The sequence below is a fragment of the Mycetomoellerius zeteki genome, unplaced genomic scaffold, assembly GCF_001594055.1.
Source record: "Mycetomoellerius zeteki isolate Tzet28-1 unplaced genomic scaffold, Tzet1.0 scaffold658, whole genome shotgun sequence".
Classification (NCBI taxonomy): Eukaryota; Metazoa; Arthropoda; class Insecta; order Hymenoptera; family Formicidae; genus Mycetomoellerius; species Mycetomoellerius zeteki.
The window spans coordinates 44,825-56,987 of record NW_017257673.1 but is presented as its reverse complement, the minus strand read 5'-3'; the positions used below and the strand labels follow the sequence as shown (position 1 = coordinate 56,987).

General features: G+C 33.0%; 1 protein-coding gene across 1 annotated transcript in view; it reads left to right on the top strand.

Moving 5' to 3' along the window:
- Window positions 1–17: 17 nt before the first annotated feature.
- Window positions 18–12,163, top strand: part of LOC108728909 (solute carrier family 2, facilitated glucose transporter member 1) — a 36,369-nt gene continuing 24,223 nt past the window's right edge. Inside the window, exon 1 of the mRNA XM_018457722.1 lies at window positions 18–906. Within this exon, the coding sequence (XP_018313224.1) occupies window positions 879–906 (28 nt within the window). The 5' untranslated portion in view covers window positions 18–878. The remainder of the gene's footprint in view (window positions 907–12,163) is intronic.

The following is a 12,163-nucleotide window of genomic DNA, read 5'->3' as shown; positions in this document are numbered from 1 at the left end:
TTATCGATTTTATCAATTTAGTCACTTTCTGTGAATCTTCAAGATAAAATAAATCTTCAACTAGCACGTGTGGGTAACTAAATCGTGAAAATAGAGCCTGATGTACAATTAATTACAAGGTCATAAACGAGTAACCGTTTTTTGTCATGTCGCAATACATGAGCGTTGCATCAATTAAATATACGTAATATACATACGTACATAATTATAACTGCGAGTTGAGTAATGAGACATAGAAATTTCATTTTAATATTATGCTTTTTCTATTGCGACGTTTCGAGTTCTTCAAAAGTGATTTGACAGTAAAATACAACGTTACTTTCGCATTTCGTTTTGTGTATTAAGCTTTCTACAAAAAAGCCATTACCTAAGCTTAAAGTCTGAAGCCGTAAGAAATTGACTAATCACAGTCGAGTATGAGAGGGATATAATCGACTATAATTAATTGTTCAATTTTTTTAAGACTTAAAGTTTAGAAGTTTAGATAATGGCTTTCTCAGAAGGACAATTATGTTTCTACACACGCGCGCTTATACTTGTATACACAGATCTATGTTACGTGTGCACGCTGCCTAAATGCGTCTGCGCGTATGTTTGCGCGTTGTCTAAATCAAATGGGACAACCAGGGACAACGGTATTGGCTGTCCGCGATCGCTATCGTCAGCCAGTATACGGCACACGCGGCAACGCGGCAACGCGGCAACGCGGCCGTGACAATCAAAAGACGCGGAAGGAATTAGGAACCGCGCGTAGTGGCGATCTGCCGATTAGTCAGATTGTAGTCCACGTCGGCATCGGTTGATACTGTGCACTTTGTGTTATACGCTCTTGAGAATCTCTGAACGCGCGTCGCGAACTTTGTTACGTGCCGGACAATATGAAAGACACAATAGACGAGAATCAAGGTATGTCTTGAGGTGTAAAATAAAAAATTAGTCAGGAATTAAACGAAATTGTGTGGAGAATCGGGAGTCCTCCGAAAAATTTTCCGAGACTGCCGCAAATTGATAAAGTACACATATATGTGCTTAAAATCAAAATTTATAACATTAATCAGTCTTATACATATTTTATATTAAAATTATTATGAGATTTTTTTACTAAAAAAGAGATCAAATTTTATTTAGTTTCTACTTATTGTTAGAATAAACACTGTCGTTGCTCGCGACAATGCGCAGCATCAACAAAATAACACAGCAGTCAGAATTTGCATAATTAATTGCACTACAGGAATCAATTCCGTGATGAATAACTTTATTTACAAAAACAAAGAAAAAAGAATATATATTCGATTTGTGTGTGAAATAATGTCATTGGTTACAGGTGATAAGCACATCGCGTTTTGTTGTCGCACGAGCTCTGTTGCTATTTTTACATGGGAATTCGTTTAAGAATCAACATTACACATAGGTTGTATTCTCTGAACACCATAGTGCATCATATGAAAACACATTTGTCACACCCGCGCCGGTAACAAGTAACAATGCAATACACGGTGTAATCGGCGAACTTGTGGCCGCGAGCGCACGCACTATTGCATGCTTGTGTGCCACGTGCACGTATATATGAGGACGTTCTATTTTTACTCGGCGAATTTTCAATGTGAAATCCGAGCGCCAGCATGATTCTCTGTATATTCGGTATCTGCTCTCCGGTATCTTCGTACGATGGCAGATCGTACACATAATCAAAAAAGCAAATTCCGCTATATGTTATTGATAATCACATTATTTTACTTTCTATATGGAACATAGTTGCCACATTCTTTTTTCTTCTTCTTCTTTTTCTTCTTCTTCTTCTTGGAGAAGGAAGTTGCCACAACAAGTTCTTCAGACTGTAGGTATTCGTTTGCCGAGCATTGCAGATAGAAAGAGATGAGAGATAAAGGCGCAGCTAGGCAGAGATTTAGTCAAAATGTATGCATTAAATAACAACGTGGAGCAATTTCGATGTGTCAAACATTTATTTAAAAAATAAATTTATTTAAAGAAGGAAAAGAAAATATGAACTTTGAACATACATACATGTACATCAGGTACAAAGACGCAAGTCTCCATACTTGCGCGAATCGCGGTATGGATCAATTTGCGGGTCTCGCTGCGCTTTTCCTAGCAATCCTTTATTATTGCAACGGAACAACCACATGCACTTACTCAGTTTCTGAAAATGTGGAAGGAGATCTTCAAAGAGTTTAGAAAAGATGTATAAGATGCAACTACAGCGTAATTGAATAACTGCGTAAACTTTGACGTGTATTTCGTAATGTCGCATTTACATGCGATTAAGTGTTAAATATAAATCAATGTCCAGGAATTCCATAGTCCACGCTTTATTGAACTATACCAACGATACACGTTTGCATTGCCGTGCAAGAACGCAAAAGTGCAAGAACGCAAAAGACGTATATAAAGTGCCCAGAAAAACAAAATTTTTCTTAAAGAAATTAAACTCGTTTCTTCTTACTTTCGCTTATAAATAAATTTCTTTTTAATCTTTTGCGTTTACGTACAGCAGATATGTATGTGATTAGAATTTGAAAATAATTAAAAAAAGCGACGAGAAATCATAGAAAACGCTGCCAAAAAGAAAGGAAAAAAGACAAATTTTAAGAATATTAAAGAATATTCTTTCTAGGAAATTTAGATTTTATCAATGGTAAATTATTTTTCGATCATTCTTCCACTTTCCATTAATTTCTATAATCTTTATTTAATTTTACGTTAAAAGCGCAAAGGATAACAGCATGAGAAAAACACAAAACTTAAGCCTTCGATTTCGGACACTCTCTATGTATCGCTCGACCTTGCGCACGCTTCGTTTCTCGTTCGAGGATTCGTAAAAAGTACAAGCTACAGAGAAGGCAAATGAAAAATATTCACGTTCACATCTGAAAATGTATCCTAGCGGAACTAAAAATTTACCTCACTAACAATAAGTATTATAATATTCTATGAGAGACTCGGAACTCGCTCACCGAGAATACGTGCGAATTGAAGATAAAATCAAAGTTCGCGGCGAGCTAAGATTTGTTCTTGTAACTAAATATTTTATATTTTTTCACCTTCGCTTTCTTTCTCGCCGACAAGTTTTTAATTAATTTCATTTATCTTATTTAAAATATAAAAAGTACAGCATGGTGCAGCTATATTATAAGAAATAGATTATGAACGGAATTAATTTTTTCCATATGTTAAACAAAAAATTAATAATTATTTTTTTAATTTTAATAATATTATCTATATTAATAACATATTATTGATAATCTAAAGCGTTTTCCATCAAGTGACACAATTGACACAGTGAATCATTTTATCCTTGTTGTTTACCAATGTTAAATAAAGATAAAATGATTCACTGCGTTATGGAGCGACTACGTACGTTTACATGTCTCCGTAATTATTATAAATACTGTCGTAAAATGTCATATAAATGCTAAGTCAAATATATCTGACTTTGTGACAACTGGTGTTATAAAACCGAATATTTAATTAGCGTTTATACATTTTACGTACTAGTGAAGGATATTTTGGCTGTATAATACATCAGCTGCTAAAAGCAAAGTTGGGTAAGTCAATATTTTTTTTACCTAAAAATTAAGTTAAAGTTAAGAACTTATAAAATTAGTTTTAAAATAAGTTGAATGAACAAAAAACTGATTCAATTAAAGTTACGTTAAGATTGAATTAACACAAGTTAAATAAAAGGTTAATATTGAAAAACATTGTTTTTATTAAAATACCTTAATTTTTCTTAAAATCAGATTACTTTAAATAACATAAAACAATTGCAATATAATATAGGTCATCAGATAAATTTAATATTTTATTTGTAAATTTTATGAAATAACAAAGCTATTTCTTGTACAATAAAAAACTGATCTTTAGTACTTTTATATTTTTATATTTATATTATAAAAGAAAAATATAAAATGTAATTTTTAAAAATATAGATACTCTTGTGTACTCCTCTTTGTGTTGGCCTACATGTACGTTCTTTGAAAATTATATGTAAATAAAAGGCTTATTCTTTCTTTGTTGCTCATTATTAGAGAGGTAATAAAACAAGAATAGCATGGCGCAATAGTACTGATAATGTCGGAGCACAGATTTTTGCATAACACATAATGCATAAAGCATAAGAAAATCAACCAATCAGAATCTTTTATTTCATGGAAAGGAAGGAAATGAAGAACTTTGATTATTTCAGTTTCTTATGTATTATGCATTATGCAAGACTCTGTGCTTCCGCTTATTAGTGTCTCTTAAATGCAAATCCAACGCACATTCGTCTCTGGGTACTACAAGCATCGCGTCCATTAATTATTATCTATCAATTATTGAGCTTCTTTTGAACTAATTCTCTAATGTTTAAGATTTGATAGAAAATAATATTGGCGTTTAAAGAGATAAAAAAAGAACTTTAACTTGAAAAGAAAAAGTTAATAAATTAAAGTTTAAAAGTAATTAAATTAAGTTAAAAATTAATTCCTTTAAAATTTACTAAATTAAAAGTTATCAATATCCTTTTAACTTTTTATTTAACTTTGAATTTATTAACTAGTTATTACCTAACCCTGGCTAAAAGTATTTGTCAAAAAATTAATTAAGAAACTAATATCAGCTATAATATAATATCAGCCAAAAAATTTTTGTCATAAATATGCCCTGAAATGTATATACATTTTGGATGTCCTATTTTAAATAATGCATTAAGATTTCTCGAAAACTATGATAGATACCGAAAAATGTTTCAAACAAAAGTTGTATCATAGTTTTCGATATATACAGGGTGTCTCAGTAACTCTGTTACAAGGCAATCTCCGTTACCGTTAATGATACGCGAAAATGCCTAAGGAAGAAATTGTTTGGTCCGAAAGGACACACATTAAGGGAATTATTTCTCTCTCAAGGTCATATTTTTAGAGCCTTCATCGATATTCAAGGTCATCGATATTTTTTTAAATAGGACTACATATTTTTATCATTATAGCGTAATAGCTGAGGTCAAGACGAATCCAATGGTCTATAATACCATGATCTTCACATGACCTTGTGAGTATGAAAAATTCAGAAATTTTGAGGAATGGGTGCGAATAATGAAATAAGTACAATAGAAAGGCATAGGAAAATTTATTGTAACAAGTGTTCAAAATTGTTAATTCGAGTATTAAACGAACGTCGCACATCTGCGAACATTTGGGGTGTTACGGCAGCACAAGCTTGTCGGATTCTTTCTTTCATGTCGTCACGTGTCGTAGGCTTTGTTTCTCTTTAAAAAAAACTCTCTTTGATAAAGCCCTATAGAAAGAAATCTAGGTCCAAAATGTTCGCAGATGTGCGACGTTCATTTAATACTCTGTATATACACATATATACAGAGTGTCCTATAATTCACCTGACAACGCTCTTGGGCAGATAGAGCTGCCCAATTAAACTGAGTCGAAAAGTCCTTTACTATTTTGTAATTTTCACAATTTTCACGTCGCTTTATATATGTGTATACATACAGGGTGTTATTAACCGATTAAATCACTTATCATGAGCAGGTAGAGTGAATCAAACTGAGTCGAAAAGTCCTCTACTATTTTGTAATTTTCGCAATAGTTAACAAGATATTAATTACCGAAAATTGCCGAATATTGGTCTTCAATAATTTTTTTCTCAAATACTATCAATTTTACAAAAAAACTGCAAGAAACAAAAATTGTTTATTTTCTTCTCATAGAACTCTAAGAATTTTTTCAGAATTTTTATCAATTTTTTAGTACTGCATTTTCTTATTTTTACCATTATGAGAAAATACGGTATTAAAAAATTCTGAAAAAATTCTCAGAACTTTATGAGTAGAAAATAAACAATTTTTGTCTCTTACAGTTTTTCTGTAAAGTTGATAGTATTTGAGAAAAAAATTATTGAAGACCAATATTCGGTCATTTTTAGTAATTAATATCTTGTTAACTATTGCGAAAATTGCGAAATGGTAGAGAACTTTTCGACTCAGTTTGGTTCACTCTACCTGCTCATGATAAGTGATTTAATCGATTAATAATACTCCGTAAGTATACACATATATAAAGCGACGCGATGGCATTTCGCAACAATACCATTAGCTTTATTTGAAGTTTTGATATCAACAAACTTTAGATTAAAATTACTCCTGGAGCGACACCGGGCGACTCCGGACGACGTTATAAAATACTTGACTAATTGCATTTATTTCGTTTCCGTTTTTATTAAAAGGAATTTATTTAAAAGAAATGTAACATTCGCTACCTTTTACATGCATTTAGCGTATATTTTTTCTTTTTTAAAGAGGTTTTTTTTACGGTTCTATTTAATTTCTAATGCTACGACCTTATACGAAATTTGCAAATAAGTATCTATTCTATTACAAAAGATGATTTTACATAAAAATTGTTAAGACGGACGAAAAAATTTTTGATTACTTTTTTAAACCCTGTAGTAAGAGAACTGTGGTCCTACATAAGTAGAGGTAAGGGGATCCTAAAGCAAAGCTCGAACTCTGACAAAATCACTAGATGTTTTTCCAGCGCATCGACATGTCTTTAGGTGCTTTTCAGCAAGGACACAGTCAGACACTGCATTCAGTGCCATGACCATTCACTGAGCGCTCAGTGAACTCTTGTATCTGTTTGGTCTATATTTTTAGTTCTAATGGAATATGCCAATAAGATGCAAGCGCTCACTGAGCGCTCAGTGAGAGGTTGTAGTACTGAATGCCCTCATTGGCTACGTTTACACCATACGTTTAGTCTGTGGCCTATATCCCAAATTCGACCTTATTTAGGTCACATTATTTAGGCCGCACGCTGTAAACACTTTAATACCTGACCCGACCTGTTGCAGGTCAGGCCGGATTTTTTAGCGCTCTCACCTCAAATAGATTGTCTGCTTTCTCGGTGTAAACGTGCGACTGACCCGTCCTAATCTCGGCTTCATCCATATGCTTTTTTTAATGTGTATCATATTAAAATACATTTCCAAAATGATAGGCATAGGAAACATCCTCACATATTCCATTAACATTACTTTTTGCCTCCTGCGCAATTGTCGAATCCAAGTTTTTCGCATAATTTTCAAAGAAAAAATATTTCTTCTTTTTTTAGATAAAATAAATTTTTGAAAAAATATAATGTATTTTTTGAAATGTGACATTTCGAATGTCATTGGCTACGTTTACACGTGCGCTTAGTCCGCGACCTATACGATAAGTGTCTTTGTTTAACCTACAACATAAACAAGGACATCTATTGTATAGGCCGCGGCCTAAATGCACGGTGTAAAGGTAGCCATTAACAAACACTGTTATTTAACCTCCTCAACTAATGCACTCGAGAGTACAATGCTGTATATGGAAATAATTTGTACAAAATACGATAGATGGCTCTAATTCGGACCAGCATGGACAATATGACCCAATCAATTTTTAAGTCCCTTTCGGTCTAAACGGTTGGTGACTAGACCTACTTTGGGTCACGATATAGGTCAGGTCGCTATCAGTCGTGCGGTGTAAACGTAGCCATAAGGTCTGTTCGTGTTGCTTGAAATCTCCAAATATTTTTTAATTTAAAATGAGAGAGGTATATCGTATGACAAAAATTTTAGATTTATTGGCTATAAGCTAGAGAGATCTAACAACTTCTTTTTTATGTAGCCAATCAATTAATCAATCAAGCTAAATAGGCTTGTATGTGTGTGAATCACCAATCCATCAATCAAACCAAGTAGATTTGAAATGCTTTGTCTTCAGCTTTGTCGTATGACAAATGTAATACCAGCTTAAGGCTTAAGTCTCATCTACAATAGTCGTTCAAACTGTCGTAGGTCGCGAACTTGTTGTGACAGCCAATCTAAAACGTTAATTTTAATATTTGACGCATTTGATTGATTTTCGTAAAGCTGTGATCTATACGACACAGACTGTGCGACTATTGTAGATGAGATCTTAAAGTTTACACGGAAAGGGTGCTGTTTTATTTACTGAAGTACGAGGGGCACTATTTATATTTTGAGCCTAATAATAAAAAAACAGTAATTTGTCATTGAAAATGACTTTATTGTTTTTCAAAATATTCTCCTTTATGATCTATACACTTTTGCATGCGTTCGAACCACTTGTTTGCACCAATCGACACGAGCATCTTTTTGAGATTTTGTCAGATTATGTGGGATCCAACGAGAACAAACCTTTTTCACGGCTAAATGATCATGCAATATTTTATATATGCTGGTGGAACTAATGCCTAAGGTTGTCTCAATCTCACAGTATGTCACATGACGATCTTGCATTATTAGTTTTTGCACAACATCAATGTTTTCTGACACAAAAACTGATTTTGGACGACCTTCACGACTTTCGTCGGTGAGCGAACGGCGACCACGATTAAATTCGTTATACCAGCGTTTCACAGTGGCAAAGGATGGGGCTTTATCGCCAAAAGTGGAAGTAAGTTGATCGATGCACTCCTGTCTTGATAATCCACGTCGAAAGTCGTAATAAATCATTGCACGAAAATTTTCACGAGTTAATTTCATTTTTTCGCTGAGACACAATTTTCAAGTGACTGTAAACAATACAAATCGCGCTCAAATAACAAAACGTTTTGAAGAAGGTTATGGTCAAAAATGTCAAACTTTCTAGTGGAAACGTCAGATGGCACCTGACAACACTCAGTGTTGCCAAGGCTCAAAATATAAGTAGTGCCCCTCGTATTTAAAAATTTAGCTAGATACAAATCTCTCTCTCTCTCTCTCTTTCTCTCCCTCTGAAAATAATCTAAAAATTTATTGAATCATCAAAATAATTATGTAAGACGTTGAAATTGATTGCTAGATTGTCAAAGCTTTTCGCTCTGTACTACTCATCATGCTTGAGATTCTTTATACGTAATGATTTTAATAATTCAACAAAATTGTTTTCAGATCTCTATTTAGCTACATTTTATATACAGTTTAGTTTTTTTATATTTAGCTCATCGCCGGGCGGCGCGCGCGAGCTATTTGTTTATTTTCCATTGTCATACCATTTTTGTTCAGTCTCTTGTAAAAAATCTCAATAATGATTTTAAATCATTTATGCACACATTTTTTCCATAGATTATACATTTTCACCACCCAAGGACAATCGAAACACGTTCATATTTAACTAATCTACATAACATCAATTCTTTATTTATTTGCGCTAATCTCCGGAAAAAGGGCCTAGGTACTCGTAGAATTATGCCTTTTTCAGCCAATCCCTTCAATTATAGAATTGATTTTTTTTCAAAACAAAAAAGTTTAACATAAAATGTGATATACTAATGAATTAATTTACGCAAATACTTTTTCAATCCAAATATGATATAAATTTTATTTTTTCAATAAAAACAACAGATTTAATGTGTGATAATAATACACTTAAATTAATTAAGAATGCGAGGAACACAGAGAATGTTCAATGTATATTTTAAAGTATATTAAATATTCGAAATCATCGCGCTATCAACGTGTTATGAGTTAGTCGTTACAGAATGCAAGTGGCGCGCAGTCCTTTTACTATGATAAACAAGTGCGAAGTACGGCAGCGTTATAACGAAAACAAAACTTATGAATTACAGAAACTTAAAAATTATACAGAATAGACTTGCAGGAGTTTCCCAAACTATTTCATGTGCTTTTTAGACCCCCGTCGGCTAATACGATGTAAGCAAATGGTGCTATTGGCAATCAATTTGTAGCGGTCCTCTCCCTTGGAATAGTACATCAACCTTTATTTAAATCAAGAGGTTTATACGCCGAGTTTTATCAAAAGAATATGGCGATAATTAAATAACTGAGACAGGCACAAATTATTGCTGCTCTAATATCAATCGTTTTAATATAATTCTTGTCTGTCGATTTATAATATAATATAGACATAAGTGATACTCAAATATACAAAAATAATAGTCAGCACGTACATCCAATCTTAAAATTATACTGAGTTCTGAAGACGCAGCCGAGTGAATTAGCACTAAGTAATTCTTTATTACGATTATTCTTTACATTTTGTTTTTACGTCCACTCGCTGTTAAGCATCATTTCATCCTTATTGCTCGTCAAATATTAAGCAAGCACAAATAATGCTTACAGCGCTGTAAGTGCCATTACGGAACGTAGCTAGTACTAAGGTAGTATTCTCGCGATGTGATCCAAAAGTTAAGTCCCCTCGTGCGCTCGGTAACGATACTCTCACTTCCGATTTCCACTCTCGTTAATGAGAGAGAACTATTGATTGCTCTTGTTCATGGAGGCAAGCGGAAAAAATGAGTACAGATAAATGTAGTCTAACGCATTTCATTGCTATCTCCCTTTAATTTATATGACGGATTGACGAATGTTTACGAAAATTGAATTCTTTTCGCGACTCTTTTCCAAACTAAAAAATTATATGACTTTCCTTTCTCAACATGCGTTTCATGTTCCTCCTGCGAATATTCATTTTTTATTAATATCTCACTGTTAGTTCAGGCCTTACAAAAACAAACGCACCATTTTCATGAGCTTTCAATAGGCGTCACGTATAAAAAGTACAGCTTTTAATAGCACACACTTCAGTACTGAAAAGTCAATCTCATTATAATTGCACAAGTATGGCAATATTTTCTAGTACAATTTATAGTTTCAATTTCAAGAAATTTTTACTGTATTCAATTCGCGAGTGTACTACGTTAAATCCAGCAAAGACATATATGAAAGATTCAATCATATTAAAATTATTTAAAGAATTAAACAGTAGGGGCTCACTGCGAAGTTTCGCCTTCTGAATGCATTGTCACGAATTACACGTCAGTGCTCATGTTACTGACAGTGCTCAATTATATCTCAAAGAAAAACTGTGACTACTGAAAAACTACCATCTATATATTATATATACATACATATTATATCTCTTAAAAAAAATTACATGTTCATTCTTAACTTCTTTCATAAACTATTCGTCATTATTATTAAGAGTAGTTATAAATGCATCGATTTATTCCATTGTCAGTCGCGGTTTGTTCTTTACTATGATATCCCCTCTGTGATCCTAAAAAATAAGTAATTTTTTGTTAATATGTTGTAGTATATAACAAAAATAGAAAAAGAACTGTGAATCCACTAATGGATTAAAACATTATATCATGAATGACCTTATTTCGCATGTGTTGACCAAGTGCAGTTCTTTGCTTGTAGTCCTTGCCACACACTGGACACACAAACTGCCTTTTATCGTTATGTATGAATCTGTGTTCATCTAGGTAGATACAGAATTCTAAAAGATGCGTGTATTTTACATGCAAGTAGTGGATACTGAATTTCACGCTTTAACGATAAGAATTGTATGAAATCTTTGTAGAAATCTGCCACTATCTTTTAGTGCATTTTACTGTTAAATTGTTGTATTTTATCGTTAATGATACTCTATATATAATCAGGAACGTGTTTATTCTAATACATGAATGTTTCGTAATTTTTTCTTACTTACATAAATAAAATATTAAGTAAAATATATAATTAAAAACATGATACTATTACGTCCGAACTCCGGTCATGTGCGTGGATAGGTTTAGAGAAAGAAAGAGTAATAAGGTTGGAGCAAGGAAGGACGTTAGAGCAGATGCTTTGTCTCGCATGCATCCGCGAGAAGGGGATAGAGCGAGTCGAACGCACCTTTTATAGCTCTGGAATATGGATCAACGTCCTGAAGGGACGCTATAACACCTGTTTCCAACGGGCAGTGCGAACGTCGGTCCGAATTTTGAGTCAAGAAACTTAATCCTTGTAACTTGGGACCGGACCACATGCGATCTCTGTCGAACAGTGGGAGTTGGTATGAGGTCTTATGATTCTAAAATAAATGGAGATTGAGGTTCGTCATTTTACAAGTACTCTATTTTATTGTTAACACTAAATCTTACAGTTGAAGTATAGCCAAACATTATTATTATTTGAATTTATGATTAAAATTTAAGTCTATCTTTATAAAATTGAAGGGAAAATAATGCTAAACAGAATCTCATTACAATTTAACATTCGCGAAGGATATTAATAGAACACGACTTATCTTACAAACTATTCATAGCTTTACTAATGACACTTTATTAATAACTATTATACTTATTAATAAGTATATATATAT